Below are 26,786 nucleotides of genomic sequence, written 5' to 3' on the forward strand. Positions count from 1 at the left end.
ACGTGGAAGATTCAGATTGAGTTCCTGACTCCTGGCTTTAGACTGGCCCAGCACCCAGCTGCTGTGGGCATTTGAGGAGTTAGCTAGTAGATGGAAGATTTCTGTCTCTTTAAAAAAAATGGTAAAGATTTTATTTGTTTGAGAGGTACAGTTACAGAGAGAGAGAGAGGGAGAGAAAGAGGTCTACCATCCGCTGGTGCACTCCCCAGATGGCTGCAATGGCCGGAGCTGTGCCAATTTGAAGCCAGGAGCCAGGAGCTTCTTCCAGGTCACTCACTCAGGTGCAGGGACCCAAGGATTTGGGCTTTCGGCTACTGCTTTCCCAGCCCTTAGCAGGGAGCTGGATCAGAAGTGGAGCAGTCAGGACCCATATGGGATGCCGGAGCCACAATCTTCTATGCCACAGTGCAGGCCCCCTCTTTGCCTTTCAAAGGAATAAACTAAACATTTTCTATTTACCTAGTGTCAGGTATTTTGTTATAGCAGCCAAATGCACTAAGTCTCTCTCCACATCCAACCTGCTCTCCTTTGGGCTATCCTTACTCCGGGTAACACTGGTCCTTGCAAGACACTTGGGGGAACAGGAAATCAGCCTCCTTATCCCCCTTTCTCAGGATCACATGTGAACAATCCCAAACACTGTGTATATCTCACCTCTGCAATACTGTTGGAGCCAAGTTCACCCTCCCCCAAATTGGTCTTTCTTGTCTGGAGACTGTTGTTCCTACCTACAGGGACACAGGCCTACCAGAATTTAGTTTCTAATACTGTGTGGGATCCCACTACTTTTTAGTTAAAAATCTAGGGTAGGGGATTGGATTAAGATGGCGGAGAAGGGCCGGCACCGTGGCTCACTAGGCTAATCCTCTGCCTGCGGTGCCAGCACACCGGGTTCTAGTCCTGGTCGGGGTGCCGGGTTCTGTCCCGGTTGCCCCTCTTCCAGGCCAGCTCTCTGCTGTGGTCCGGGAGTGCAGTGGAGGATGGCCCAGGTCCTTGGGCCCTGCACCCGTATGGGAGACCAGGAGAAGCACCTGGCTCCTGCCTTTGGATCAGCGTGATGCGCTGGCCGCAGCAGCCATTGGAGGGTGAACCAACAGAAAAGGAAGACCTTTCTCTCTGTCTCTCTCTCTCTCACTGTCCACTCTGCCTGTCAAAAAAATAAAATTAAAAAAAAAAAAAAGATGACGGAGAAGGGAGGGAGCTTGCTGCTCCAGTCGAAAGTGGAAAAAGTGCAGTCTCAGGGAAGAGTTAGGGAAGAAACAGCAGAAGAAACTCTATTTAAGTCGGAGGAGCACAGTGGACCTATGTGGAGGGTGAAGATGTGCACAACTTAGGACCCCACCAGCTGAGAACCTCCACATCAGTGTTAGAGAGCAAGGTGAGACCAGACTGCAGTAGCCCAAGCCACTGGTGAAAAAGCTGCAGGAAGAGCATAGAGGGAATCCAGCCTGGAGCCCTGTGGGGGACAGTGTAACCACCAAACTAGAAGAGAACAAAGGCGGGGTGGGGGGCATGTTTTCTCTCTCCCCAGTCATCCTGCAAAGGTGTCCTGTAACAAGCTGACAGAGAGCAGGTGCCATTTTGGAGATACATAACAGCTGCGCTAGCTCATGTCTGCACCCAGCAACTAGCCAAGTGGAGAATCCTGAGCCTGGTGGGGAGACTAGACATGGGAATGGGTGCTCATGACTGTGGGAGGCTTGTGTGCTGGGACTGTGAAAACACTGAGGCTGCATGGGAAGAATCAGCATGTGGCTGGGACTTTGGGCAGTCACTGTGGGAGGCTCCACACAATCAGGGCTCCCTGGTTAACTGGTGAGAGACATTGCTGGGGAATCTGAGCTTACACTGAGGACTGCACAGATCCTTTGTGTGGTCCTTGTGGCAGAGCAGATGAATAATACACTCACTGGGGCTTGTGCCCAGTACTAATCACCTTCGAGGAGAGCAGCTAGCTTAGTCTATGCCAACAGACAAGAAACCCTGGAGCAGTGAAGGGAGCTCCCTGGCCACTCCCACCACACACCTGTAATTATTCCCTGAAAGCAGACACTCCACTAATCTGATCACAGTCCAAATATAAAACCCACCACAGTGAAAAATCAAATATGAAACCAACGAGTGTCCACATAAATGCTGAATAACAAATACACCAATCCAAGGAACAAGAACAAGATAACATGACACCCCCAAAATAACACCACACATCAATACTAGATTGTAAAGATGATGAGACTGAAGAAATGCTAGAAATAGAATTAAAAAAAAATTGATCATAGGATTACTTAGAAGTAATCAGAAGCAGTTGCATGAACTAATTAAATCCATAAATGACATGAAAGAAAATCTCTCCCATGAAACTGAGATCTTAAAGAGAAATCAAAATGAAATCTTGGAAATAAAGAATTCACTAGAACAAATGAAAAATACAGTGGAGAGCCTTAACAACAGAATTGGTGAAGCTGAAGAAAAAATATTTGACTCAGAATACAAAGCACAGGAAATTATACAGTCAGACCAAACACAAGAAGAAATTAGAAAACTAAAAAACACTGTTGGGAATCTACAGGGTACTATCAAACAACTCAACATACAGGTTCTAGGAGTTACTGAAAGTATGGAATGAGAAAAAGGACTAGAAGGTCTTTTTAGTTAAATAATAACAGGAATATATAGGAAGAAACAAGATACCTGTTTGTGTGTCTCTACTATGCTACCTATTCTATTTGATACTATTTACACTCTTTGCTGCTGTAACATATCCCCTGAGAACAAGGAAAACTCTTTTATCTGATACAGAGGGAGATGAGAGAGTGGAATTTTTCCACAACATCAGAAGCAAGGACAGCTTGGCACAATATAGGGAGAACATAGTATATACAGGGTTTGGTACTAATGCAGTTTTAGGCTTCCTCTGGGGGTCCTGGAATACATCCTGTGGATAGGGGTGATCACTGACCACTGTATATCAGAATGGAATGGGAATTCCGCCCGGTAACGAGGTTGTCTAAGATCAGAGTGTGGCCTCCAGGCTCCATCCTGAGACATATTTTGTTTCTGCTCCAAAAATGAGGGCAATGTTAGTGATTACACAGCGTCTTCGTGTCTTTTTTCTTCCTTTGAAAACCAATGATCTGTTATTTAGTGACAATATATAAGAATAATATCAACCTTGCCTTTCCCCTGTTTCCAAGGTTCTCAGGCTCTGGGTCTAAGAGCACTTGACTGCAAAACTCCCCAAACCCTGGGGCTGGCACTGTGGCATAGCATGTAAGGCTGCTGCCTGTGGTGCCGGCATCCCATAGGGGTGCCCCTTCGAGTCCTGGCTGCTCCACGTCCAAGCCAGCTCCCTGCTAATGTGTCTGGGAAATCAGTAGAAGATAGCCCAAGTCCTTAGACCCCTGCAACCACTTGGGAGACCTAGAAGAAGCTCCTGGCTTTGGATCAGCCCAGCTCCGGCTGTTGGAGCCATCTGGGGAGTGAAACAGTGGATGGAAGATCTCTCTTTCTCTCACACACTCTCTAACTCTGCCTTTCAAATCTTAAAAAAAAAAAACAACCTCCCTATGCCCTTAAGTTTCTGCTCAACTTTTGGTTTAACTGATTTTTTCCCTCTTGTTTCACCACAGATAAATCCATGCTGTCTAAAAACCTGCTACAGCAGGTCGTGTTGTCTAGGAAGACCCTACTTTGTAAAACTGCTCCTAAGTTAAGTATAAAATCAGCTGAGCTATCCTGAAATACACAAGGCTTCAAAGAAGAGAGACTTCTATACTTCCAAAATAAACCATCATGTATTTTATAATAAAAAAGGCTGGGGGGGGCACGCTCTTGATTTTTGTGCAAGGGCTGCAAAGTCAAGGTCAGGTGGCTGGCTAACTGTGGGATACTGAAGAAGTCCTACGTGCAATTATTAAAGACAGTATGGAATATTTTAAGATGAAAAAGGAAGTCAGTATAAAGGAATATACAGAAAATATGCTACATACAAGATGTCCTATGCATGCAATGAAAACTACTAACCCTGGACAAAACCCACACTGCGCTCACTGTAAGCGTTCTGTCTCAGAGTATATGGCTCAACACCATTTACTCACATCCCAGGATGCTGCTTGCTGCAAGGGGTCAGAGGGCCGTGTCTCCATGGCCTCTGCTTTAGATACGGTTCGAATGTGCCCAGGGATTCACCTGCTAGAAGCTTGCTTGGTCCCCAGTGTGTCCATGCTGACGAGAGTCTTGACACCTACTGCAAGGTAATTAGGTCACAGGAAGTGCTGCCCCCAGAAGGGATTGCATTGTTTGCACAGTTCCCTCCCCACCCCGACTTCCTGTCTGGCATGTACTCTCTCCCGCTCACACACGCTCCTGCTGTGATGCCATCCACTGCGATGTGACTTGGCCTTGTGGGCCCTCACCAGAGCTGGCGTCATGCTGTTTGGACTTAGAGTCCCCCAAACCATAAGCCAAATAAATCTCTTTTCTTTAGGAAGTGGCTGGCCCCAGGGATTTTGATCCAGCAGTGGGATGCACAGCCTTCCACACAAAGCCATCCTGGGCAGGTTGACCAGCTGTCATAGGGTGTGACAGAAGAATTCCACATACCCAGTCCTTTGACAAACTTCATAAGGCACATGATGTAACTGGTGGCTGCATTAGCAAAGACCTGGATGTTGTCAGTGTTGAGAAATGCTTCAAAGACATCAAATACTGGAGCTTGACCTTTGCCTGAGGGAGGAAGAATATTAAGAAAGGTTGGTTTACTCCCTGGGTTGCCCATACCCTCAGCGTCTTCCAAGGGGTTTTAGGAAAGATCTAATGGAGAAATTCTTTGGCCTTTTGACTGGACGTCAGGCTCCAATGCTATCCTCAATTTTGCCTGCAGGGGGAGCTGCAGGAAGGCTACAAAGCAAGGTCTTGGGTGCAAGAGGGCAAAACTGCTGGAATCCAGGGCTGAAGCAATGGGTGAAGTCCCAGGGACAGAAACATCTACAGGCAAAGGAAAGGACCATCTGGATATCCCTTTGATGGCATTTACAAATTTTTCCCTACCTGTGCAGAAACAGCTCATGTGGGTAGTTGGAGACTGAAAGGTTGGCCCTAAACTGGCAGCCAGCAGCTGGCTTGCAGACTATTCCCCAGTAACAGTTAACTGATAAGGGTGGGTCCTTATGCCTAGCCTGTTTGTGCAAACAATCTGGTTTAACACCTGCTTTCCTCTGTGTGGAATGTTGGCATATGCCAGGCAGAGGGTGCCTATTTGACCAGTCCCCAGCTGGGTCTCTAACAGATTTTCCTGGGCTGAAAGATCCCATATGTGAAGTGGTTTTGCCACTGGGCAAAGACTGTCTTCACGGAAGGACCAGAGTGGGTGGAAGTCCACATGTAGACTGCCCAGTGCTGTGCCTTTTTCTCTTATAGTCTACTTTGCTATGCTAACTCTGAGCCAAGTGGTAAATCAGTTGAATAACCACATGCTGAGTCTCTTGACTCCTTCTGGTGGGTTTCTGAATGCAGGGTACCCTTGAAGACCCCTGGTACAACCGCCCTGAATGTCCATTCTTTTCCAGCCAGAACCTACCTTCTTAATTCCAATTCCCTTGTTCTAAGATACTTTCCTGCTTCTTACTACTGAGTGGCTAACATATTTCTTTGGGGCTTTCGGAATGAACTCAACATAGCAGTGTACAGTGGAATGACAGAAGTCTCTTAGCCTTTTTCTCCAACCAACAAGCATGAGCATGGCCTGACAGTGCTCCGTCAGGGTACTAGGATCCCTGGCAGGACTCAGAACCCTGTGACCCCACGACGTTTCCTACATAGGAAACACGCTGGATGTCAGCTGCCTTTGATAACATGAAACACGGCACAAAGAACCAAAGCTCTGTAGCAAGAATCACCCGTCCATTCTTACCCATGGAGTAGTCGCCAACCAGGTACTCCTTCACCTCGGACTTGTTCCCGCTGTGCACCGTCTCCAGAGCGCTGAACAAGGGCCTCCAGCCTGACTGGATGTGCGTGGAGCAGACCTCCACCAGCTCACCAATGGATGTGACCACCTGGCAGAGGCAAAGGGCACAGCGGCACTTCAGTGAACAGTTTCCGGGGTGGGTGGTGTACTTCTCTGCCTCCTACATCTAGATGGGTTTTAGCAAAAAAGAAAAACTGGAACCCGGACAGACTCACTTACAAATCTTCTAAATAAGCAACCATTCAGCATGAACTTGCATTTCACCAATGACTACTATTATGGAGCAAATATTCACACACTCGTTAAAGCCATTTTTTGAGTATTTCACTGTTTTTGAAAAACTAGGCTTATGCCTTCATTATTGTCTTTTTAAAAATTAAATTTATTTATTGGATGGAGGGAGAAATAGAACAAGTGTACTCCTATCCCCTAAATGCCCATCAACCTCTAAATGCCCATAATGGCCCCAGACCAGGGCAGAAACTAGGAGGCAGGTCTCCCAGCCGTGTGGGTGGTAGGGCTACAACCACCTGAGCTATCACTGCTGCCTTCAAAGGTGTGCATTAGCAGGAAGCTGGACTCAGAAGCAGAAGCAGGCACTCTGCTATGGGATGTGGGTATCCCCCATCTACTATGCCCAAAGGTGTGCCCCTCATCATTGTCTTTTTATGATTGAGTAGTTAGTGTTCTTTATGTACTCTAGATTCAAATCCTTCTTTTTTAATTTTTTTTATTTTTTGACAGGCAGAGTGGACAGTGAGAGAGTGAGTGAGAGAGAGAGAGAAAGGTCTTACTTTGCCGTTGGTTCACCCTCCAATGGCCGCCACGGCTGGCGCGCTGCGGCTGGCACACCGCGCTGATCCGATGGCAGGAGCCAGGTACTTATCCTGGTCTCCCATGGGGTGCAGGGCCCAAGCACTTGAGCCATCCTCCACTGCACTCCCTGGCCACAGCAGAGAGCTGGCCTGGAAGAGGGGCAACCGGGACAGAATCCGGCGCCCCGACCGGGACTAGAACCCAGTGTGCCGGCGCCGCAAGGCAGAGGATTAGCCTAGTGAGCCGTGGCGCAGGCCCAAATCCTTCTTGACATTAAATGGTTTAAAATTTTTTCCATACTTTATTTATTTGAAAGGCAGAGTTACAGAGGGAAAGGAAGAAGGGAAAGAGAGAGATTGGGAGGTTAGGTGAGGGAAAGAGAGAGAGAGAGAGAGAGGGAGAGAGAGAGAGAGAGAATGAATGAATGAATGAATATGAATGAAAATGAATCCATTCAGTGGTTTACTCCCCAAATGGCCACAACAGCCAGGGTTGTTTCCAGTCGAAGCCAAGAGCCTGGAATTCCATATAGTCTTCACACAGGTGCAGGGGCCCAAGTACTTGGGCCATATTCTGTTGCTTTTCCAGATGCATTAGCAGAGAGCTAGATCCGAAGAGGAACATCCAGGGCTTGAACCAGCACCCATATGGGATGCCATTGTTATAAGCAATTTTATCTTGCTGTTCCACAATGCCAGTCCCAGTTTTCTTTTTAACAGTGCATTTTAAGGAGAAAAGTTTTAAATTTTGATGAAGTCTAATTCATCAGTTTTTGTTTTTATAGCTCACATTGTTGGTGATGTTTTTAAGAAATATTTGTATAAGTCAAAGTCTCAACAGTTGTCTTCTTTGCCTTATTCTAGAAATGCTTATAGCTTTTGCTCTTATGTTTAAGGCATGACCTATTCTGAGTCATTTTTTGTGTATGGTGACAGGTATTGGTTTAAGTTCATTTTAATCACATATATTCAAGCATCATTTGCTGAAAATATCTTCTCCTTCCATTAAATCACAATAGCAGCTATGACAAAAATCAACTGACCATTGACCATATAGGAGAGTATTTCTTTAGCACCTTCCTTTTTTTTTTTTTTTTAAAGATTTATGTTTATTTGAAAGGCAGAGTTACAGAGAGGCAGAAGCAAAGAGAGAGGGGGAAATGTCTTCCATCAGCTGGTTCACTCCCAAATAGTGGCAAAGCCCGAAGTCAGGTCGATCCAAAGCCAGGAGCCAGGAGTTTCCTCCAGATCACCCAGAAGGATGCAGGGGCCCAAGTGCTTGGGCCATCTTCCACTGCTTTCCCAGGCCATAGCAGAGAACTGGATCAGAAGAGGAGCAGCTGGGACATGAATTGGTGCCCATATGGGATACTAGCGCCAAAGGTGGAGGTTTAGCCTACTATGCCACAGCGTTGGCCCCCCAATTTTGTTTCTTATATTTTGAATTTAATTCAACTATGGCAGGAAAAGATACTATGATTTCAATTCTATTAAATTTATTGAGACTTTTGTGGTTTAGTCTATCATGTGTCATGGAGAGTGTTCCATACATATTTGAAGAGTGTCTTTTTGTTGAACAGTGTTCCAGATGTTTGTTAGGTCAGGCTGGTTGACAGTGTTATTCATCTTCTATATCCTTGATGTCTAGTTGTCCTTCCAACTACTGAGAGAGGAGTGTGGTAATGTCCCACTGTAACTCATTTTTGATGGTAACACATATCCAACATAAATTTACCATTTAACGATTGTGCACAGTTCAGTGGCATTAAGTACATTCATTTTGTTGTGCAACCATCACCACTGCCTATCTTCAGAATATTTTTATCTCCCTAAATTGCAACTCTGTAGACACTAAACAGTAGTGGTATTCCCTGGCACTGTGATTATTACCGTCTATATCCTTTCTTTTTTTAAAAGATTTTATGTGAAAGACAGTTACTGAGAGGGAGCCACACACACACACACACACACAGAAGGATCTTTCATCCACTAGTTTACTACTCAAATGGCCACAACATCAAGGGCTGGGCAGGCCAAAGCCAGGAGCTTCTTTTGGGTCTCCTGCATGAATGCAGGGGCTCAAACACTTGGGTAATCTGCTGCTTTCCCAGGGAACTGGACTGGAAGTGGAGCAGCTGGGACTCGAACCAGCACCCATGTGGGATGCTGGCATTGGCTGTACCTGTTACGCTACACACCCAGTTATCTCCTTTCAATTCTGTTTTTGCTTTGTGTATTTTTTAAGAAATGTGTTGTTCAGTACACATTAAGAAATGTGTTGTTAATTGATTTGTCTTCCTATGATGTTGATCCTTTCATAATTGTATGTTTGTAGTAATATTTTAAAATTAACATCTCTTTTTGCCTGGCCTTAATAGTCACCTAAAGTCGCTTGTGGTTACTATGCATGGCTTACTATTTTCAATCCTTTTATTTTCAATCAATTTGCACCCTTTTATCTGAAATATGTCTCTTATAGATGATATATTTTTAGTATCTTGTTGTTTTACCCAGCCTTACAATTTCTGCCTTTTGATTGAAATTTAGTCAATTCATATTTAAAGTATCTTTATCAGGGCCAGTGCTGTGGCATAGTGGGTAAAGCTGCCGCCTGCAGTGCCGGCTTCTATCCCAGCAGTTCCACTTCCAATCCAGCTCTCTGGTGTGGCCTGGGAAAGCAGAAGAAGATGGCCCTGGCCCAAGTCCTTGGGCCCCTGCACCAGTGTGGGAGACCCGGAGGAGGTTCCTGGCTCCTGGCTTCGGATTGGCGCAGCTCCGGCCATTGTGGCCAACTGAGGAGTGAACCAACAGATGGAAGACCTCTTTCTCTCTCTCTTCCTCTCATTCTGTGTAACTCTTTCAAATAAATCTTAAAAAATAACTTTCTCATGTATAAAATTTACCCATTTAAAGTATATAATTCAAAGTTTCTTTTTAAATCATATTCAGAGTTGTGCAACCATTGCCACCATCCAATTTTAGAATTTCATTAATCTCAAAGAACCCTATGCTTTATAGCAATCATTTCTCCCTCTACCTCTCTCCCATCAGTCATAGGCACCCACTAATCTTATTTTTGTCTACAGATTTTTCTATTCTGGGAATTTCATATAGATTTTTCTGCTTTTTGTGAAATGGTACGTTTTCAGGGTTCATTCATGTGTAACTTGTAATTGCCGAATAACATTCCATTGTACAGATATTCTGAATGTCATGTATCCACATAGCTGATGGCATTTGGGGGTGTTTCCAACCTTTTGCCCTCCATAAATAACGTTGCTATGAACATTTGGGCAGAAGATTTCTGTGGATATTTGTTTTCATTTCTCTTGTGTCCATACCTTTTGGGGGACTGCCAGACTGTTTCCCCAGGTAGCCACATACTTGACCTTCCTGCCTGCAGGGTGAGGGTTATGATGTCTCTACTTCTTCCCCAACACGTGCTAGTGCCTTTCTCTTCCATTGCGGTGATCCTAGTGAGTGTGAGGTGATACCTCATTGTGGACTTGATTTTCATTACAATCACTTTAAGTAATAATAACGAATGATGTTGAGCATCTCAATCAAAGCACATTAACCCTATTGTTGACGTGGTTCTATTTACACCTGCCATTTTGCTATTCCTTTGCCAGATACACAGGATAGGATTCTGTTACCTTGTTTCTCCTTTCTTATCTTCTTTTAGCATATCACTTTAAACTTTATTATGTTACTCTCTTGGGGTTGCTCTTGCTAGGAATTATAATACCCATCTTAAGTTTACACATTATACTCAAGTTAACACTGACTTAACTTCAGCAAAATATAGGAAACTTGCTCCACTTCCTCTCCCTCATTCCTACTTGTGATATATCCATCCATTTAATAAATACAACAATACGGTATGAGTTATTGCTTTGAACATGTTTTAAAAATAAATAGAAAAATGCAGTCTTTTGCCTTAACTGACACATGTCCCATTTCCTCCTGTGGAACAGACTAACCATCCTGTGTGATGTCTGCTCAGCTGGAATGAACTCCTTTAGTTCTTCATGTGTAGGAAAGTCTGCTGGCAAGAAATTCTCTCACAATTTATCTGAGAATGCTTTTAGTTGGTCTTCACTTTTGAAAGGTAGTTTCTCTAGAATTATTGACAGTTTTTGTAGCACTTTAAATGTCATGACATCACTGTCAACCTTCATTCTCTGTAGAACTGAGACACTAATCCCAGTGCTGTTCTTCAGTAGTAATTAACTGTCCTCTTACTGCTTTCAAAGTTTTCTCATTGTGGACAGTTTGAGCATAATGTGTCTATTGTAGCTATCTTTGTGTTGATCCTAATTGGAATTACATTATTATTATTATTTTTTTTTTGACAGGCAGAGTGGACAGAGTGAGAGAGACAGAGAGAAAGGTCTTCCTTTGCTGTTGGTTCACCCTCCAACGGCCACTGCGGCCAGCGCGCTGTGCTGATCTGATGGCAGGAGCCAGGTGCTTCCTCCTGGTCTCCCATGGGGTGCAGGGCCCAAGCACTTGGGCCATCCTCCACTGCACTCCTGGGCCACAGCAGAGAGCTGGCCTGGAAGAGGGGCAACCGGGACAGAATCCGGCACTCTGACCGGGACTAGAACCCAGTGTGCCGGCGCCACAGGAGGAGGATTAGCCTATTGAGCCGCGGCGCTGGCCCTCATTATTTCTCTAAATACAGTTTCCCACTCATTTTTCTCCTCTGTGTCTGAACTCACATCATATTTATGCTGGTATGCTTGGGCCTTTAAAGCTTGCTTTCTTTTTGGTCAATCTTATTTCTCTGATCTTCAGAATGAATGATTTATATTATCTTGTTAATTTTGAGAATGATTTTATTTACTTGAAAGAATGACAGAGAGAGGGGGAGAGCAAAGGGGAGTAGGGAGGGGGAGGGGGAGAGAAAAAAGTCTTCCATCTGCTGCTTCACTCCCCAAATGGCTGCAATGGCCAGGGTGTGTTCAAGCCAAAGCCAGAGGCCTGGCACTGCCTCTAGGTCCTCCACGTGGGTAGCAGTGGCCCAAGTACTTGGGCCTTCTTCCATTGCTTTTCCAGGTGCATTGTCAGGGAACTGGATCAGAAGCAGAGCAGCTGTGTTTGTACTGCTCCACAATACTGGATGCAGCATTGTAGGTAGCAGGTTAACGTGCTGTGCCATGATGCCAGCCCCTAACCTAGGTTTCTTCAGTTGACTGATTCTGTCATCTCAAATCTTTCTCAGAAGCTCAGCTAGCTAATTTTTTGACTGGCAGAGTGGACAGTGAGAGAGAGACAGACAGAGAAAGGTCTTCCTTTGCTGTTGGTTCACCCTCCAATGGCCGCCATGGCCAGTGTGCTGCGGCTGGCGCACCGCGCTGATCCGATGGTAGGAACCAAGTGCTTCTCCTGGTCTCCCATGGGGTGCAGGGCCCAAGTACTTGGGCCATCCTCCACTGCACTCCCTGGCTACAGCAGAGAGCTGGCCTGGAAGAGGGGCAACCGGGACAGAATCTGGCGCCCCAACCAGGACTAGAACCTGGTGTGCTGGCGCCGCAAGGCGGAGGATTAGCCTAGTGAGCCATGGCGCCGGTGCTAATTTTTCATTTCAGTTATTGTCCTTTTTATCTCTAGAATTTGAATTTTCATAGTTTCAATTTCCCTATTTAGATTCCCTACTTTGGAGTTTAATTTTTTGAGAATATTTATAAGAGCTTCTTTTGAGTCTCTTCTCCCACATCCAAAACCTAGGATCACTCTAAGTCAGATTCTATTGACTGTTTTACCCGCTGAGTATGCATCACTTCCTTATTTCTTTGCATTCCTCATCATTTGTTTCCTGAAAACTACTCAGTTTGGATAACATATTAAACAACGATGAATTCTAATTTGTTTTTCTTAAGTTTTTAAAGCTAAGTTATGGGGGTTGGTGTTGTGGCATAGTGGGTAAAGCAACTGCCTGCAACGCTGGCATCCCATATGGGTGCTGGTTCAAGTCTCGCCTGTTCCACTCCTGATACAGCTCCCTGCTAATGGCCTAGGAAGGCAGTAGAGGATGGCCCAAGTGCTTGGGCCACTGCTACCCATGTGGGAGATCCAGAGGAAGCTCCTGGCTTCAGCCTGGCTCAGCCCTGGCCCATTGCAGCCATTTGGGGAGTGAACCAGTGGATGGAAGATCTGTCTCTCTGTCTCTCCCTCTCCCTCTATAATTCTGACAAATATATAAATAAATGTTAAAAAGAAAACTAAGTTACTTGGAATTATAGACTAGAATCTTTCTTCCCATGGTGTGAGGGGATGATGATGTCTTTAATTTTTATTATTTTTTTGCCTGAATTCCTAGCATTCATACCCTTGCTTGCAGACCTTAGTGGTCAGCAGATGAAATTGGGAGAGATCGTGTTCAAACATTTAGAGTATTTCAGGATTCCATCCCTCTGTCAACTAATCTGTGTGTGTGTAGTTTGGGGAGAATTTTCAAAGTTCAGCCAGTTCATTTTTTTTTTTTTTTAATTATTTATTTGAAGGGCAGAGTTAGAAAGGGAGAGACAGAGTGAGAGAGAGATCATCCACCTGCTAGTTCACTCCCCAGACAGCTGCTACAGTGAGGGCTGGCCAGACTGTAGCCATATGGGGTCCCGCATTGCAGGCAGCAGCTTCACCCACTATACCACAGTGCCCGCCCCTCCACCGGTTCTTAAGTCTCCCTTACCTTTTATGGGATCTGTACACTGTAACTTGAACATGTCCCATGTTTCATTCAGTTAGGCAAGGGTGAAGAACTAGCTTATTTGGTTCTTCTATAAATCACTGGTCTTCAGGACCTTATGTTACACTTCTTACTGTCACTCACTGCAAACTTGGCTAGCAGAGCTGAAGGATTGCCCCGCTCATTTCCTAGTGAATTCACCAGGTTCAGCTGGCAAAGCAATGGTCTTTTATCCTTCTTCTGCAAGTCGAGTCTTGTCTTATAATAGAAAAGCTGATTTTTCCAAGTCAGCCCCACAATATTCAAACAGAGCTTTGGGAATAAAGGTGATGAGTGCAGTTTCTGGCCCCAAAGGTCACAGACTCTGCACTACCCTTAGCAGAAGTCCTAGCAAGAAATATTTTTAAGAATAAATGTTACTCAATTTATGCTCTATCCTTGTTCAGTGTCTAGAACACTTCAGTGGTTGTTTTTGACAACTTAGTCTTTTTTATACATTTGTTGTTGTCATTGAGATTCACAAACTTCAAGTGACCATACCCAAGTCTCTCCTGTCTTTAATCTTTCTGAACACGTGTAAGCTTAGGTATTTTAAAGCTCAACTCTGATAACTCAGTTCTCTGGGTCCCTGGGTACACAGGAATGTGTGCGTGTCTATGTGTGTCCCTTTCTATTGTTTTCACTGACATGTTCTTTCCTACAGAACCTCATTAGATTTGATTAAATGAGATACTATTTCTTACAGCACCTCATTATGTTTGATTGACTGAGATATTGCATCTGCAAGACAAGAAAAAAAATCTGGAAGCTTAAGATCATGTTCTTCCCTGTGAGAAAGGCGTTCTGTGCTCAGGGCAGGTGCCAGAAATCTCAGGCCATCCCCATCTCAGGTTAGGGATTAGGATTATTTGAAGATGAGTTGCTATTTTCTGTTACCAGTAGGCAGTATTTCAGGGGCTCCCTTCTTCCCAGCATGCCCCATTCTCTTCATCATTCTAATCTAAGACATCAGCTGTGCCGAGCTTCCCAATCTAGTTTCCTCTTCTGAAATTAGCAGACTGCTCTTTTAGAAGTACTCTCAAACCCCAGACTCTCCACCCCAGTCATTCTTTTCCTCCCAGATCTTGGCCCCATTGTCCTGCACTGCCTTGTTGTATTCCAGGGTCTTCAAATGATTAAGGTTTTTGTTGTTGTTGTTGTTTTGGTTATTCAATTGTTCTAGCTATTTGCTGTAGGTACACTGATCCCAATAACCTCATTCATTACTCCTGGAATCCCCCAGCCTAGTCTTCACATGTTGACTCATATTTTCATGCCTGTCTTTGGTGGGGATTCACTGGACATGACGACAGCCACCTTGGATATAACCTCTGGGTGACCCTGGAAGTCATTCTCAGCCCTAGTATGATAGGGTGAACAATGGCACGAAGGTGACTGCTCCCATCTGGTGTTTCTACCACATGCTCAGAATGTCTCTTAGGAATGTTGGTAACTCCTGAGAAACTCCAGATGCATTCTGATCTATCACAGGATGCCTCTGTCCATCAAAGTCCTTTCCTCTTGCTCTGTGATATGGGGTTCCCCTGTCCTGTGGCCACTTGACACCATGCTTCCAAGTCCCCCGAATAAATCAGCCTTTGTATAATCCTGGATTTGCCTCTTTCTTTCCTCAGTCTCTTAGGTCTTTCCACCTTCGGCAGCTGGTTCTTGTATACCAGGCTTTTCCAAAAAATCATTTACTAGACATTTTTTATTTTTGACAGGCAGAGTGGACAGTGAGAGACAGACAGAGAGAAAGGTCTTCCTTTACTGTTGGTTCACCCTCCAATGGCCGCTGTGGCCGACGCACCATGCTGATCCGAAGCTCGGAGCCAGGTGCTTCTCCTGGTCTCCCATGGGGTGCAGGGCCCAAGCACTTGGGCCATCCTCCATTGCACTCCTGGGCCACAGCAGAGAGCTGGCCTGGAAGAGAGGCAACCAGGACAGAATCCAGTGCCCTGACCAGGACTAGAACCCGGTGTGCCGGCGCCGCAAGGCAGAGGATTAGCCTATTGAGCCACGGTGCCAGCCCATTTACTAGACATTTTAATATTCATGTCGAAGATACCAATATTTTAGTTCAATTCTTTCAAGGTCTGATTATGTCATCTGCAACTCTAACTGTTGCCTGTTTTTCCCTGTGTTTTGTGGTTTCATTTTTAAAAAAGATTTATCCATTTATTTGAAAGCTATACAGAGAGAAGGAGAGACAAAGAGAGAGGTCTTCCATCTGCTGGTTCACTCCCCAGGTGGCCACAATGGCTGTGTCTGGGCCAGGCCAAAGACAGGAGCCAGGAGCTTCTTCTAGGTCTCCCTCAGGAGTGGCCAGGTTTCCAAGCACTTGGGTCATCTTCCACTGCTTTCCCCAGGACATTAGCAGGGAGCTGGATCAGAAGCAGAGCAGCTGAGATTTGAATTGGCGCCCATGTGGAAGCTGGCATTGCAAGCAGCGGCTTAACCAGCCAGGCCATAGCACTGGCTGTTTTGTGCAGTTGTTATGATAGCCCCTTGGGACACACACACACACCAGATCAGCACACCTGGGTTTGAGTCCCAGCTCTGCGTCTGGTCCTAGATTCCTGTAACGTACACCCTGGGAGGTAACAGGTGATGGTTCAAGTGGCTGGGTCCCTGCCTCCCACACAGAAGACCCAGACTGAGTTTCCAACTTCTGGTCCAGGCATGGCCCAGGCCTGGCTTCTATGGGCATCTGTGGGAGGGAACCAGTGGACAGGAGATTGCTCTGTCTCTCTGCTTATAAAATAAAATAAAGGTAGATGAAAGAAAGGGAAGGAAGGAAGGAAAGGAAGGGAGGAAAGGAGGGAAGGGAGGGAGAGGGAGGGGGGAGGGAGGGAAGGAGGGTGGGAGGGAGGGGGGAGGGAAGGAAGGAGGGAGGAAGGGAGGAAGGAAGGGAAGAGAGGGAGGGAGGGAAGAGAGGGAGGGATGGGGAGGGGAGGGAGGAAGGAAGGGAGGGGGAGGAGGAGGGAGGAAGGGGGAGGGGTGAGGGAGGAAGGGGACAAAGGGAGGGAAGAGAGGGAGGGGAGGGAGGGAGGAAGGGAGGGAGGGAGGAAGGGAGGGAGGGAGGGGGAGGGGGGAGGGAAGGAGGGAGGGGCAGTATCCTCAGAGAGGGAAGTACCGCACGGGCTGAAGTTCAAGCACTACTTATGCATTCTTCCCTGGGCTGCTGAACCTCCCTGTGTCACTGACTTAAGATTATAGGGAAGATCAACTACGAAAAGCTCAGAGAAAAGTGCCTGCTGCTGCCCTGGGCAAAAGCCGGCTGTGGTGTGGACACTGCTGTGAGCCCGGGCCCCTCACCTGGTCCTGGACATCCTCGTCACACAGCTCCAGCTGCATGATGCGCTCCAGAGGCCGGAAGAGGGCTTCATTGAAGTGAAAGTGAGGCGGCTCGCTCCAGCCCGTGAGCACCTCCGTCAGGATGTCGTGGATGAAGGAGACGGCCTTCTGCGACACGCGCCTTTCCTTGTGGCAGGCAGCCTGCAAACGCCAGGGCACAGTGGAACAGCGTGAGGGCACCAGGCTTGGGAGAACGGGGCTTCCCCTGCCCTCCTGGGCACCCAGAGGCAGGAGCGGCAACTCTGCTGACGTCACCGAATGTCTAAGGGCTAAGAGGAACTATGCAACGAACTGCATCGGAAGAAATTCAACCAACTGGTCAGGCCCAGCTAGAATTTCTCTTTAATAGAGTTCCTAGTCATTTCTTTCTTCAGGAAACAAAACATGACAGTTTTCTTAGATGGTCTAGAATATGCTCACCATAAAGACCCCAGGACCTGGAGGGGGAACTGCTCATGGTCTTATCCATAGCCTTGTCCCACACACATGAGGATCACAGAGGCTATTGTTGGAGCCTCAGTGAGGTGGCTCAGCTTCGACCAGAGCTCTAGCTGGTCTCTGCCTCCAATGCTTCTGTCCCACGCTGACCCTGGGCTTGCATGTGGGGCTTTTGGGCCAGTGGCACAACAGTGGGCATTATATGAGGAGAGAATTAAATTATGATTTGGGGTCTACTCTTTTGCTGCTCCTTGGAGTCCTAGGAAAACCACATGAATACGTAGGGGCTGGTGTGCTGGAGACCAGACCACATGAGACTATGCAGGGGTGGGGAACCCTTGATTCTGCCAGAGGTCATTTGGAGATATTCGTATCATTCAGGGGCCACACGAAATGAGCAACTTGAAAATGAGCCTGCTAGAGATTTACTGAATTTGAAGTCCTACCTGCGGTTGCCTTGGAAGGTCCAGACCAAATGATTTTCTGGGCCTTACGTGGCCCCCAAGCCAGATGTTCCCACCCCTGAGAGACCGGTTTGTCCAGGCTGATGAGTTAAGGTAATCATGAACCAGCTGACCACTGATAGGTAAATAAGGCCAGCTGAGCCCAGCCCAACCTGGCTCAGACTGGAACTTAACAGAAGAATTTGTGACCCAAAGAATCATGAGCTAAATCAATGGTTGTTGTCTGAAGCCACTGGGTGTTTGAAGTAGTTTGTTATAGTGCAATAGGAAACCACAGGACTCTGTCCCATGTCGAGGTTGCAATTTGCTACCCATTTTCCTTTCTAGAAAATTCTTAGGTTACTGAAGTAGGTTCTAAAAAAATAATTTATGATATATCTTTACCAGACAGAACTAAAGGACAATTTAGAATAGTTTTTGCTGCAAAACAGGGTAATACCAGCAACCTGGGAGTCATCAGTCACCCAGTACTGAGATGCTGAGATGTAGACTTGCCATAAAATGTGTCCCATGGGGACTGGCATTGTGGCATGGTGGGCTAAGCTGCCGCTTGCAACACCAGCATTCCAAATCAGAGCAATGATTAGAGTCCTGGCTGCTCCACTTCCAATCCAGCTCCCTGCTGACGGGCCTGGGAAAGTTGCAGAAGATGGCCCAAGTGTTTGGGCCCTTGCACCCATGTAGGACACCTGGATGAAGCTCCTGGCTTTGGTCTGGCCTAGCCGAGGCTATTGCTGCCATTTGAGCCACAGATGGAAGATCTCTCTCCCTCTCCCTCTCCCTCTCCTTCCCTTCCTCCCTCCCTTCCCCCTCCCCTCTATCTGTAGCTCTGCCTTTCAAATATTTACTTACTTACTTACTTATGTATTTGAAAGGTAGAGAGTTACAGAGAGGCAGAGGCAGAGAGAGAGGTCTTCCATCCATTGGTTTACTCCACAAATAGCCACCACAGCTAGAGCTGGGCTGATCTGAAGCCAGGAGCCAGGAGCTTCTTCCAGGTCTCCCACATGGGTGCAGAGGCCAAAGGTCTTGGGCCATCTTATGCTGACTTCCCAGGCCATAGCAGGGAGCTGGATTGGAAATGGAGCAGCCGGGACTCGAACAGGCACCCATATGGGATGTCGGCACTGAAGGTGGCAGCTGTACCCACTATGCCACAGCGCCGGCCCCAGTACATTTTATCACATGAACTGCTTTCCACCGGAGAGTGAAAGGAGCCTAGTATTAATTTTACTGGGAAAACTAGGATGTAGGGCTCCCCTCCTGAAAGGACACTGTATAGTCAGTGACCATTTAGTGATTAGAAATTAAGAGATTGGCAGGAACCAAAGACGCAACTGTATTTATTTACAAAAATGAAGATTTTTCAGAGCCATCTGCTTATCTTTTGGCTGCAGGCACAGGCAGATGCCACAGCATAAAGAATGAAAAGCTGGTTGTGCAAGGCAGCTGGGACGCTCACTTGTAAAGAAAGAGGGCAGAGCGAGGTCAGGGTAGCCCTGGCCTTTGTGGTGATTCTTTAGAGGCCCTGCAGTAGAACCACAGACAAGTGATGTTAGTGAGCAGGTGACGCAAAGATTCCCACTGCTCTACGGCCCTGGCGCTCTCTACCCAACACACCACCCGGGAGCCCTGTGCTGGCTGTGCGGCAGGAGTTCTGGGGGCTGGCAGGTTTGTCCCACCCTCCAGGCACTCACCTCCACCAGGTGGGGTGCCACGAGGCTCCAGCAGCGCATCACGTGGAGCAGGGGCCGCGCCTTGCTGCGCACGATCCTCAGCATAGCATCCCCGAGGCGGAACAGGTGCAGGGCACTTTTTCGGTCGTGAGTGGATTTCACTTCTCCTACAGGCAGGCAAGACCATACTAAGCCAGAAAGCCAAAGCTGAGGAATAGTCTGACATCCTCAAGTTTAGAGAGAGGCTGAAAATATAGGTGCTGTACTGGGACTACTTGGATTATTTGATGTGTGCCAACTGAGGGAGGAGAGGGCTGGGGATTGCTAAAAGGGAAGAGAGGAATAGGGGGAGGGGGAGTGGGAAAGGGAAGGGAGGGGGCTCAGCACAGAAGGCCAGGGCCTCTCTCCCCCTCTCGTGTTTACTCCTTGATCTAGGCCCTGGGACACGACAGGTGAGAACAACACTCAATGACCCGGAGCAATGGCACAGTGGTTAAGCAGGAGGGTTCGGGAGTCAGCACGGGCTCTACTCCTGGCTCCACCATTCAGCAGTTTGATTACACTGGGTCAAAGACTGCTCCCTTTGACCCCCAGTTATCTCATCTGTAGGGCTGGGGATAATCATACCTACCACTTAAAGGTGCTTTAAGGGTTAGACATGTTAACTTACATCAAGTGCTCAGAGCAGGGCCCGGCACGTACTAACTAATGAACGCTGTTAGCTACCATTATTACTGTTGTCACCGTCGTCCTTCTCAGCTGCCATCTACTCTACCAATCCTTCATGGCACCTGAAAGCCCTTGCTAAGCAGGCCAGGCCCTCCTCTGCTACTCAGTACGGTGCTCCTTAACCTGCTGTCCTCTCCAGTGTAATCCTTGCCCGCTCTGATCTCTCGCTTCTGCTTTGCCCCTCCCTGTCTCTTGGCCTCTCCACTTCCTTCTTGCTCATGTCCCACTGCTTCCCGAGGCTTCCAGCCCAGTGCTGCTCCATACCTGGCCCTCCCAACTACAAGGCTCCTTCCCAGTCAGCTCTGCATTTCAACTAAGCTTCAGGATAAGCACAACGAGAGTCACAGGTAATTACTGAACGTTTATCCCAGATACTGTGTAGGTTCTTTACATCTCTCATCACTTTCATTTTGAAAGCAACCTCACAAAGCAAAAAAGAAAAAGAAAACTTGCCATGTTACAGAGTTGAATGCTGAATGACTGAAAGGGGAGGTGACTTGCTTTGGGCAATGCAGCTGGGAAGTCATATTTGGCTGATTACAAAACTCATCCTCTCTCCTCCCAAGTTTGCTGCCTTTCCCCAAGTCTGCTCATTCTTTTTGCTAGAGCTCAGAGCCTGGTGTCTTCTCCATTGCAACTTTGCAGCTCACCCCTGGGCTCAGGGATACTCTAGAAGTCGGATGACTCCAAGAGGTGGCTTTCTTTAACTAAGGTTTCCAAGTCTATTACAACCTAGTGGAGGACATCTTCTCAAATCAGGATCTGCTGCAAGGAGCAGAAGACCAGATACAATGGTGATTCATGAAGTTCACGGAAAATGAAACTGGCAGACAAGTTTTTGGTGCAAAAAGTTTTTGACACTCTTGCATAGTTTTTTCATAATGCGTATCTTTGATGAACTTTCTGAAGACCTTTTGGATGCATAGATTCCAATTTTTTTTTTACATCAAAATAAATGTACCTTTAATTCCATTTTCCAGGAACTTTGTGAAGTTCCCTCATCGATTGCACTTAACAATTTAGATTCCTAAGGGTGGAAGGCACCTCACGGTGGGTGTAGTTCCCCACACAGGGCTCCCTGCCCCTGCCAGAACTCACCCTGTGTGAGGCACGGTTTCTGCCACCTCTGCTGCTGCTGCACAGTTCTGCCCTGAGACCCCTGCCACCCAACTGGGAGCCGTGGGCTGCAGTGCAATTCTCCCTCTTCCACAAGGCTGGCCTCTAGAGAGCCTCTCCTTTCCCCTGGCCTCACCCTTAGGGAGACAGGGATACTGGCCCGTCATGGACGGGATAAGCCCTGGTTGTGGTTTTTCTCAGAGTGGGATGAGGCTTCTGTTCCTATTTCTGCTTCCATTCTCTCTCTCTCAGCATCCCTTCTGGAATTGGTAGTTACTTCAGGAAGTTGGCTACACAAGAGTGGTTTGCGATACAGAGAAGATGCCCCACCTTCCAGGGAAGTAGCCGTGTGATTTCCCCATCACAAGCATAAACCTCAGCTCCAGGGGTGCCACCCGCAGCGGTGGGAGCAGCAAGGCTTCCATTTACGAAGACTCATACCCTGCCCCACTTCATGCCTGAAAACTAGAAGATGAGCCTGCACTTGAGCTTCGCCAGTGTGACCGCAGGCAGTGGGACCGTGGATTCCAATCCTCTGTTGGGATCAGAGACTCAGGCTGTTTCTGCTTGTCTCCTGGTGTGCTTTCCTCAGGGAAAGAATTACCTGGCATTGCCAGAGAGTAGTCGACTGTGTCTGTGACGGAATGGAAAAGCTGGGATTGTGATGCTTTCTTCAGCTGGTAAAGAAACCCCCCCAACGCCATGAGGTTCAACTTCTCTGTGGCGTCTTCAAAGAGCCTGGGAGCAAACAGAAGGAGATCTGTTATTTGGAAGCAGTTCAGCAGGACCCTTGTGGTGGAATGATTATGGTAATTTGGTTGATGTGATTAATGATACTGTTGCATAAATACTGAAGACAAATGTATGGTATTATTATATCAGTTATCACAGTGTAAGAGCCTGTTCCGACCATGAGAGCTCCATCTGAAAGGCGCAAAACATATTCTAAAAAAGTCTCTGTGTCTTCGTGGTCTAAGCCAGCCATGGTTGGCACAGGTGAGAAGGTGAAAGTTGGGGGCTGGCGCTGTGGTGTGATGGGTAAAGCCGCTGCCAGCAATGCCAACATCTCATATGGGCACTGGTTCACGTCCTGGCTGCTCCACTTCTGACCCAACTCCCTGCTGGTGACCTGGGAAAAGCAGCAGAAGATGGCACAAGTGTTTGGGCCCCTGCCAACCAGAGGGAGACCCCCCTGGCTCCCGACTTTGGTCTGGTTCAGCCCTAGCTGTTGTGACCCTCTGGGGAGTGAACCAGTAGATGGAAGATCTCAACCTCTCTCTCTCTTCCTTTTTCTCTGTAACTCTACCTTTTAAATCAATCAATCTTTTTTTTTTTTATCTTTTATTTAATGAATATAAATTTCCAAAGTACGTCTCATGGGTTACAATGGCTTTCCCCCCCATACCGTCCCTCCCACCCACCACCCTCCCCTTTCCCACTCCCTCCCCACTTCCATTCACATCAAGATTCATTTTCGATTATCTTAGTATACAGAAGATCAGCTTAGTATACCTTAAGTAAGGATTTCAACAGTTTGTTCCCACACAGAAACATAAAGTGAAAAATAATAGATGATTTTTTTTTAAATGATGATGAAATCAGATCAGACCTATTGTCATGTTTAATCCCAGTGGGAGTCAAGTTGGGAATTGATAGTTTCTTTCTTTTTTTTTTTTTTTAACAGAAGATCAGTTTAGTGTACATTAAGTAAAGATTTCAATCGTTTGCACCCCCATAGAGACACAAAGTGAAATATACTGTTTGAGTACTCGTTATAGCATTAAGCCTCAGTGTACAGCACATTAAGGACAGAGATCCTACATGAGGAGTAAGTGCACAGTGACTCCTGTTGTTGACTTTACAAATTGACACTCCTGTTTATGGCATCAGTAATCTCCCTATGCACCAGTCATGAGTTTCCAAGGCTATGGAAGCCCCTTGAGTTCTCCGACTCTTATCTTGTTTAGATAAGGTCATAGTCAAAGTGGAGGTTCTCTCCTCCCTTCAGAGAAAGGCACCTCCCTCTTTGAAGACCTGTTCTTTCCACTGGGATCTCACTCACAGAGATCTTTTTGCCAGAGTGTCTTGGCTTTCCATGCCTGAAATACTCTCATGGGCTTTTCAGCCAGATCCGAGTGCCTTTAGGGCTGTAAATCAATCAATCTTAAAGAAAAGTGAAAGGTGGCCAAGCATCACACCCAGACACTGAGTAGCAATAGAATCCTCAGAATTAGCTTCAATTTCATGTTATATTTTTAAAATACCATAAACTAAGAGGCTTCTGGTTGCCTACGACTGATGAGCTTTGTGTTGAGGAGACAAAAACAGTAAGGGCCAATCCTGGAAACCACCTTTGTGGCTCTGGCTTCACACACCAAGAGCCCTGGACATCAGAGGAGCTCAAACATCTACAGGGGCAAAGAATGTTCCAGAACCTAATGCACCTTGCAGGTTCCTTTTGTTTCCCATGCCACGGGGCACAGACACTTCCAGCAGACAAGGTCAAGGAGGAGCTGGAGATGCCAGAGTAGGACTAGGAAGAAGACACCAGGGAGCAGAATGACGAGCATCAGTTTCGTGTGGCCACAATGCAGAATGGGGTAAGTCAGTCTCCTGGCTTATTTATTTGAGAGGCAGAGTTACAGAGAGAGAGAGGGAGAGACGGAGAGACAAGTCTTCCATCAGCTGGTTCACTCCCCAAATGGCTGCAATAGTGGAGCTGAGCTGATCTGAAGCCAGGAGCTTCTTCTGGTTCGCCCATGTAGGTGCAGGGGCCCAAGCACTTGGGTCATCTTCCACTGCTTTCCTGGCACTCATATGGGATGCCAGCACCGTAGGCATAGGCTTAACCTACTACTCCACAGCACTGGCCCCCATCCTCCTCACTGTACCCAGGCTGGCTGGTGTGGGGCATGATGCTGAAAGAGTTAAATGGGGCACTTCGATGTATAACTAGCGACCAAAAGCACTTTCAGCATCAAGAAGTGTCACCCAACAGTTGAGACAATGTTTTCCCCTCGTTACCTTCTCACGGTCATTGAACATCCATAAACAACATCGCGTACTCTTGGGTATAGGATGTTGTAAGCAGCGTGCATCATTAAAACAGTGGGGTTTTACTGTTTGCCAAGCTTTGTTCTTGGCCTTAAGTTTAATACTGAAGTTAACCTCATGAGAACCCCGTGGAACTATGTTCAGAAATGACCCGATTTCACCAGTGAAGACACCAGGGGGCGAGGCTGCACAAGGAGAGAGAGTAAGTGCAGAGTTGGACCCTACATCTTAGCCATTAGAAAAGGCTTCATTTCCAGATAGGGGGCTTGGCGGTGGAGACACCTATGCTTGACACAGATCAGAAGAGTTGCAGTGAGTGGCTAATGCACAGAGCCATCCCTGATGATGCTGAGAGCGGACAGACGGCCGTGCCACGCACCTGTCGGCCTGGGTGGAGAGGCTGAGCACCACCTTGGCAGCGCTGCTCCCGGTCATGAGGCTGCCGCCGCGGAAGTCCGAGGCCCGGCCCCGGCTGCCTTCCCGGACCAGTTCTTGAATGGAGAGGGGCTGGACGATGGGGGCCGTGCTCAGGGAGGACCCTGGCTCCAGGCTCTGCTCCTGCGGCGAGCCCTCACACTCAGGGTCCCCAGGGAGCCCAGAGCTCCCGGACACCTTCTGGGGCTGGCTGATGGTCACAGGGGGCTGCAAGGTGGCGTCGCTGAAGTGGGTGTGCTCCAATGTGCCCACGTACTCACACACCCTGCAAAGAGCCACAGACAAGTGGCCAGTGAGTGCCGCTTAGCCAGCAGTGACATCAACACACATGCACGCACAGAGGAAATCCAGCCAGCTCCGCAGCCTTCCCTGATTCCCCACCCCCAGCTCCCTCCCTCCCTGATCTCTTTCTGTTCTATACATCTATTTTTTTTTCTTTTGAGTTGAACCACACAGCCTCAAAGTGGGTACAGGGCTCCTCGGATTCTCACACTCCACGTGAGCAAGGGCAGGCAGCAAAGCCCTCTCACTGGTGGCACTCAGTGGAGCCTACCGGCTTAGCGGGGCTCTGGCTGGTGGAGCCTTTTTTCCCCACAAGGAATCCTCATCCTCTGTATGCAGTGCTCAGATTCGGCACTGGAGAGGGTTCCCTTACTTTCAGATACCCTCGGGAGGGACAGACCCTCTGGCCACTAAGGGGCTCTGCCCAGCCAAGTCCTGCCTGGTCCTGATCACTCCCAGTAACTCACGTTGGGGTGGGGTTTGGGTATGGGATCAGGGCAGTCCCCTAATCATGACAAACACAGAGAGAAGTCACAACACGTGGTGCAACTGCCACTGTTCAGTGTTTGTTCCCAATAGGACTTGGGATTAAGATGGTTCGGAAGAGGCCCCCGATTCCAGAGTAAGTCTAGCTCCCAGTCAACAGCACCTTGACTCTGATGCGCTATCCTTAGGGCACTTTTCAATGCCATACATTGAACTTGGGGACCACCCGAGCCTTTCGCTTTTTTCTCTCCTAAGGAGCAGCAAACTCCATATTCAATCACAGTTTGCTCCTGGTTGATTCATCCTGGTCCTTTCCTGTGTTCCTCTCATGCCTGGGCTCTCAATCAGGAACATTCTGCACGCTCCCCTCTTTGAAATGGGCCATTCACGGCTGTGTTCATTTTGAAGGGGTCAAACTGAACCCAGATCTGGCTGTGCCCTGGGTCCTCACCCTGCTGCTGCTGCTGCCCCTGCCCCATGGCTGCTCTGCCTACACTATGCATGGTGGGAGGCCTGGGGTGTGTGTCATCAAGGACAAGGCACAGCCGGACACCTGCCTCTGTGAGCACAGTGCCTTCCTTCCAATTGTTCCAGATTGTTCCAGATCTGTCCTAATGCCAAGGCTTGGGCTCTACTGTTTTGTTTCTGTCTTACATGAACTGTGAATGCATTACTGCTAATGGGGAGTTTCTTTTCCCTTTGATGCCACTGGCTTGCAGTGAAATTCCTGGCCAGTCTGGAACACAGTTGTATGATTCTGTTTGTTTTTCTTTGCCTAGACAAATTAAAAGTAGCTATCTTGCACTTTATATATCCACACAAACTACCTAAAATCCTCTTTGAATAAAGAGGACACTGATAAACATACAGCAATATTAATTGCTGATACATGGCCAGTTTTTAGATTCACAAAGTAACACTTAACTTACATGGTCTCTTACCATCCACTATTTAAGAAGCTGGTTTTTCTTCCTTGGTAGGACACATGTATCTTCCACAGACAATGTCAACAGATAAATTAAAATATCCTTTAATCCTGTTCTGTCACTTTGTTCTCCAAAACATACATTCTGTGTTGCCCCCATTCCCTCTTCTCTTTTCCTCTCCCAATTGGAGTTTATTCAAACTCTGTGGATTATCATAACCTATTATAACACTGGCAGACCCTTGAGCCTACCCACCCTGGCTTCCCAAGGCAGGGTTGATGACATCAAGGGGTGGGGATCCCATCATGCA

The 26,786-nt window shown here is 47.3% G+C and overlaps 1 protein-coding gene across 5 annotated transcripts in view; it reads right to left on the minus strand.

The window, feature by feature from the left end:
* Positions 1 to 26,786, minus strand: part of ARFGEF3 (ARFGEF family member 3) — a 179,249-nt gene that overhangs the window by 26,983 nt on the left and 125,480 nt on the right. For 4 of the 5 annotated variants that reach the window (XM_051854295.3, XM_089332622.1, XM_089332623.1 and 1 more), the window contains 6 exons: positions 24,727 to 25,047; positions 21,898 to 22,031; positions 19,470 to 19,615; positions 16,832 to 17,011; positions 5,912 to 6,056; positions 4,603 to 4,725 (listed from right to left, as the gene is read on the minus strand). In XM_051854295.3, the coding sequence (XP_051710255.3) occupies positions 4,603 to 4,725; positions 5,912 to 6,056; positions 16,832 to 17,011; positions 19,470 to 19,615; positions 21,898 to 22,031; positions 24,727 to 25,047 (1,049 nt within the window). Of the gene's footprint in view, positions 1 to 4,602; positions 4,726 to 5,911; positions 6,057 to 15,209; positions 15,437 to 16,831; positions 17,012 to 19,469; positions 19,616 to 21,897; positions 22,032 to 24,726; positions 25,048 to 26,786 lie in introns of those variants that run through there. The other variant, XM_089332625.1, reaches the window with a different exon arrangement.

Source organism: Oryctolagus cuniculus, chromosome 5, assembly GCF_051225735.1.
Source record: "Oryctolagus cuniculus isolate XC-2025 breed Fujian yellow rabbit chromosome 5, ASM5122573v1, whole genome shotgun sequence".
Taxonomy (NCBI): Eukaryota; Metazoa; Chordata; class Mammalia; order Lagomorpha; family Leporidae; genus Oryctolagus; species Oryctolagus cuniculus.